The following is a 5,811-nucleotide window of genomic DNA, read 5'->3' on the forward strand; positions in this document are numbered from 1 at the left end:
ATATTTATTTTGTTTGTAAGAAATAAAGAAATAATTTTTAACGATACAATAGCCACGATTATTATTTTAAAAAGTACACGCTAGGCTTAACATCGACGATAACTCAACGCGCAGCGACACGCAACAGAGAAAAATTTCAACACGGGATAGGTTAATATTTTTTCGTACATAATCGGTTATCCGAAAAATAAGTTATCCGAACAACCTCAGTCCCCAATTGATTCTGATAAACGACGCTCTACTGTACTACTATCAAAGTCAATGAATTACAGTAATACCTCAGTTTTCATTGCCTTCGGTTATCGTCGGTTTCGGTTTTCGTCGATTTTTTCCACGAAAAATTTGTCTCGGTTTTCGTCCGTTGCCTCGGATTTCGTCGGCGTTTCTACATGACCTCGCTGCTAATTTTGCGAATAAACAAAGTGCGACTCACTCGTTTTTCTGCTGTGTGCCGTTGTTTCTCGTTGTGTGAGCGTTACCTCGCGCGTGTAGCCAAATAATTCCATTGCATTCCTTTCTTTTAGCTCCATCATGGGATCAAAAAAAGTTTTCAGAGCCAGCAGCCATTCGAATTCCATGTTAAATGTTAATTTTATTCTTTATATTTTGTGTTTGTATTTGTCTTTTAATTTCTTCATTGTGTCTTTTATATTTATTTTATATTAATTTCTTTTTGTTTTTAGTATCAAACACTATATTTATTCTATATAAAATGTATTTCGGTAGTGTCTAAAACGAATTAATTGGATTTATATTGATTCATATGGAAATAATTGCCTCGGTTTTCGTCGGTTTCGGATTCCGCCGATACTTTTCGAACGGATTATCGACGAAAACCGAAGTATCACTGTATCTAGTCTTTGAGTGCCTATTGTTTTCACCCTTAAAAATACAGGTAATAAACAAGTTTGCCGAATACATGTGCCGCAATCGTATAGGTTCTCGGTTTGTTTATATTCTATGCAGAATTTGACATTTTAAAGAACTAATAAAAAATAAACAACATAAATTTATTAAAATTGACAAAAGGTCAAAGGCATGACTTTTTCTTACTACCCTATGCCAAACTTGAAATTTTTTATAATGAATTTATTTTGTTTTACTGTAAACTGTTTATTTCACGTGTAAAAAAAAATGTAGGCCTGTACGTTAATGTGAGTTCGTATACGTCATTGTACATCTGTCACTGTCATTACAAGTACTGAGCAGTCAGTCGATCATTGCTTTCGACATATTTAGGAAAAGTGAACCTAATACCTTAAAAACAAAACACTTCAAAATTCAAATACTGTACATAACACGTGTATTCTTTACAGTAAAACACGTGTTCTACGAGGGATCATGTGGTTTCTTCTTGGAGACAACTGCAGCTTCTCTCTCCGATAGACATCGTCGTTTTCAGGGCACTTTAATGATTAGATAGAAAAGCATCCGGAGTCGGTGCCCATCTATCGCGTGCAATCTACACTAATTGGTCATCGATTGCGTGACTAAATGATTCTTTCTTTTGTCTTCTACTGTTTTCACATTGTAGCGGATCCCAAGCCCTCCTAGCTGCCAATACAGTCATTTCCACTACTTTTCTGCTTGCATTGGGTGACCAGATAGTCTATTGACTCTGCTACTATTTCTCTAGGGGGAGACCGAATCAACTGTTCCATACAAAATCGTCTAACTGGTTTACAATTACGAAACTTGCAGATATCATAGACAAAGGTCTATTGAAGGAAAGCAAATTTTATTGGATAAAAATACTAGTACAGAAAGCTAAATAATAGTTTTTCTCGAAACGTATTTTGTTTGCTCGCAGGCGTTGTTTCCTTTTTCACCTCGCTCGAGGCAGATTGTAGCGCGGACATTAAGGTGGATTGACTAATGCAGTTTACTTGTAGAATATATAATATTAACCAATGTTTACGGGGTTCTATTTTATATGTTGGTTATTTCTTTTTCGTGAATTATTCATTAATAAATTTATATAACTTTTTCAAGATTTTTCGACATATTTTAATTTAAAAAGTTCTTAATACTTCTACCAAAAATAATACTAAACTTATGTATCAACTTTTACTACTTACACTTGAAGAAAAATGTAGTAGTAATGGGAAGAGGTGAACTGATAAAGTATGTTAAAGAGTTTGTTAGAAGTGTATGGAAGGTGTGGCAGAATTTTAAAGTTTAACGCAAGAAACTGCACTTCGATAGACTGATTAAAAACTTATCATAAGTCTGCAGAAATTTTCCTTAGGAGCAGGAGGTCCCGTTTAACTATATATGAACTTCTGGTGCAAATCGTAAGTCACATTATTTCAATTTAATTAAAATATTTCCCCTGAAAGAAGTTAGAATAACCGGCACGTCTCTACTGTTAAAAGAAATATTATTATTATTATTATGATAAAGGAAAGAAAAACAACTGTTGGCGTGCCACGTTTATCACACATGCCAAGAGCCGCTTCCTAATAAATAGAGCAATTATCCCATTCAATTTTGGGGCTTAACTTTTAAGGGGAAAGAAGATAGAAAGGGTCGTGTTGCATACATATCTCCAGAGAAGTCTGTTTGGTTACAGCAACACCTATATAGCTTTTATGGAAAGCTGGCCTCTATTAAGGTGTTACAAACGTGATGAAAACCCGGAAAAATCCACGTGGTCAGCTAGTTGGTGAGGTGAGAATCCCGACTAACTACCATTGTTGAAAATTTTCTGAAAACAGTAAAAATAATTGCTACATAAAACAATCATATGAAATATTTTGTGGTTTTTAAAAATATGTTTTTCTCTTATTTCTACAATAGTAAGACAAACTGATTGCTTGCCCAGTAATGTTACAATAAAAATTGGAAAGTTACTAAATACAGAATATTCAACCGTTTTCAAATCAAGAGCACATTTAACAAAATATAATGTATTTCTAGAAAATATTGGCATTTACCAAATGTCGCCGGTAAAGCTAAGCAACTCGTTGCTAAATATTTCTGGTTTGTTATCAACCGCTCAGAACCTATCATCCTGTGACTAATGTACATTTAGAATACTTTCAGTTAAAATTCTTATATATTCGTTACACATTATCAATCTTCGCATTAATTATTCTGGGCAAAACGTTATTTCAATTCAAAAATTTTCACCTAAACAAAGTTAGATGACTGGCATGACTATTGTTAACAGGAAAAGTATGATTAAAACTTTCAGCCTATTTCCTCCCCATTTCAAACAAACAAAAAAGGCTGACACCAACGACTGCTTTTATATCTAGAACCCTCCTCCATTGGTACACTTTCATATAGAGCTTCATGACCTTAATAAGTTCATTAACCGATGCCACGTCTTAATAATTGGTTCCTTTTATTCTGCAGTTTTATATTTATGAGACTCATTGTGACTATTGCAACTCGACAGCAAAATGAAAGATGAGACAGCAAATCTTGAAAACCTTGATAAAGTTTTTATTTCACTATTAAAAAGAAGGTTTTTTTTACAGAATTATAACGTTTGTTTAAAAAATTTAAAAGTAAAATCACTGTTCAGAAAATTTCTTGGCTATATCTTTGCAGATGAAGTCCTATTTTCCACTTCGATACGATAACCATCGAAGCCACGTCAGTCATCTTAACACAATGTAGCATTATCTTCTCCACAGGAGCTCAATTGGAGGTATCATTATTATCGATAACAGCAGTAGAGTTTCTGGTGAGCATTTTCTGAAGGAATTTTCTGAAGGAAAAAAAGAAAAAAGGATTAAGACATAATTACAACTAAAATTTCAAGTAAAAAATAAAAAATTCAGTTACCAAAGTAAAATCTGAACAACTAAGAAGGTACAGAGTGATTGTAATAGTGTAAATCACAGTAGAAAAGTTTAAGACACTTTGTACAATATTAGTCGATTTCTCCCAATTAACATTAATTTTCTTTCGTTTCTCTTCACCATTTTCACCATTATTTTCTTTACCATTGTTTTCTTTACCATTGTCTTCAAAATCAGAGAATATTTCTACAAAACGTTGTCTCCATTTTTTTACGACATCGCTGGGAGGATTCAATATCCGCGGTGCCTCCTTATAGTCTATAACAGATTTCTTGCTCACTTCGTCCCATTCATAGTACAGCTTGTCCACACATTTCAGACAATACAAGAATAACATCAAGAAAATAATCGGTATGCCCAAAAAACAAATTGAAATGGCGATAATCTGTGAAAAAAAAAAAAGTACAGAAGAAGTTAATATCCATATAAATTCAATTACATCAAGTCTAATTCACTTACTTCGTACGAAGCAACTTCATGCGTGGCCATCTTAAGTTCAGAATTTACATAAGTTTTACTTAAATTTTCCAGTATCTTCCGTCCTATTTCGTAAAATATATTGGCCATGTTTAAACAGAATCGTGTCTCACACTATTTTGCAGAAAATAAGAGCGATAACGATAGACGAGATCGTCATACATTCACATTTATACTCGAGAAGGTAAGCGGTATGCAAATATTACGCTCATCTGTAGATGACGTAACAAAGGATATTGAAAGTACGTAATCTCGTATCGATTTTTAAAATGTTAATGAGATTTTTTTGCGTAAATATTTTATATTAAAGCAACCTTTATGCTTACGTAGTTGATTCAAATTAGCATATTTGGCTGCGTTATGTTCCTCCATTAATTGTCACCTCTGCAGTCTTGTGTATTATAGATGTGACTATTATTCTACTTAAATCTTGGATATCATTGGAAATTAATTAATAAAAATTTAAAAAATAATTTATATGTAAAGTATACTTTAAACTTGTATTTTATTTTTATTACGAACTTTATAGTTATAATAAAAAAATATATATATTTTATTTAAGAAGTATCCTAAATTGTTACTAGATGGCACTACACGTTTTCCTCCCATTATATTCTACAATATGACTTGATAAAGATATAAATGTTACTGCATGCACAGTATAACTTGTAATTCATAGAGTACGTTGCATACTTACGCTATAAATTATATTTATTCTTATTATCATGACATCATTGTTTAATTTATGTATTAAGACATATTCCTGCTAAAACTATCCTATTAAATTTAATTAAGTTAAGCAAACACTATATTAGAAACATCCTTGCATCCCTAATAGTTAGTGATATATATCTACATAATGAATGCTATGGATTTTTTGTAGTGGACCCGCAAATAAAATCCATACAAATTGCTTAACGTTACCAACTATAATAAGGTTCTTTCGTAAATTACGTAAAGGTATTTTTATACTTTTTAACTATCACCCCACCCCTGTGACGCTCCATAAGGCTGTCGCGTGTACCGACCCCAATATTATATAAAGCCTCTTCTTACAATAAGGAATAATTCACACAGAATTGCCAAGAATTCCATTAACTAATACTATATTTTCCCCCCTAAGTTTCCCCCCATCCTGCAGCCACTCCCTTGTAACTCATCGTAACAGTTACCTGCATGCCCACTCACTTATGGAAAGCCCCATATCAACAATACTAATAACTGTTTATTATTGGTGTTTTATTATTACAAGTATGTTATTATTATTATTATAGGTGCGATAATAGTTTCCTTACAAAAGATGGACCACCTGAAAAAATGTACAGTACTTTTAACGTGTTTATATGAGTGTGTACACATTAAAAGTGAATCTCATTAAATGCCATGGCATCTAATTGAAAATGCATGTAAACATGTCTGATGTACTGTACCTATAGAAATGTATTTTTAATGTGTACACATGTATTTATATGGACATTCAATTAAACAGCATGGAGTGAATGCCATCTAATTAATATGCATT

At 32.6% G+C, this 5,811-nt stretch overlaps 1 protein-coding gene across 1 annotated transcript; it reads right to left on the bottom strand.

Moving 5' to 3' along the window:
* Positions 1-3,414: 3,414 nt before the first annotated feature.
* On the bottom strand, positions 3,415-4,448 carry LOC111616139. Its single transcript, XM_023357564.1, has 3 exons — positions 4,272-4,448; positions 3,796-4,197; positions 3,415-3,705 (listed from the first exon to the last, which is right to left on the bottom strand). The coding sequence occupies exons 1-3, from the start codon at positions 4,377-4,379 to the stop codon at positions 3,649-3,651; spliced, it is 567 nt and encodes a 188-aa protein (XP_023213332.1). The 5' UTR covers positions 4,380-4,448; the 3' UTR covers positions 3,415-3,648.
* Positions 4,449-5,811: the final 1,363 nt, after the last annotated feature.

The sequence above is a fragment of the Centruroides sculpturatus genome, unplaced genomic scaffold (genome assembly GCF_000671375.1).
Source record: "Centruroides sculpturatus isolate CEXI.00-Female unplaced genomic scaffold, Cexi_2.0 scaffold2991, whole genome shotgun sequence".
NCBI lineage: Eukaryota > Metazoa > Arthropoda > Arachnida > Scorpiones > Buthidae > Centruroides > Centruroides sculpturatus.

Bases quoted from the DNA above. Each gene is read 5' to 3' on its own strand.
- LOC111616139 (XM_023357564.1), bottom strand. From the start codon at position 4,379: ATGGCCAATATATTTTACGAAATAGGACGGAAGATACTGGAAAATTTA. The intron at 4,198-4,271 runs GTAAGTGAATTA...TTTTTTTCACAG, and splicing joins ATGAAGTTGCTTCGTACGAA to ATTATCGCCATTTCAATTTG. The intron at 3,706-3,795 runs GTAACTGAATTT...AAATTCCTTCAG, and splicing joins GTTGTTCAGATTTTACTTTG to AAAATGCTCACCAGAAACTC.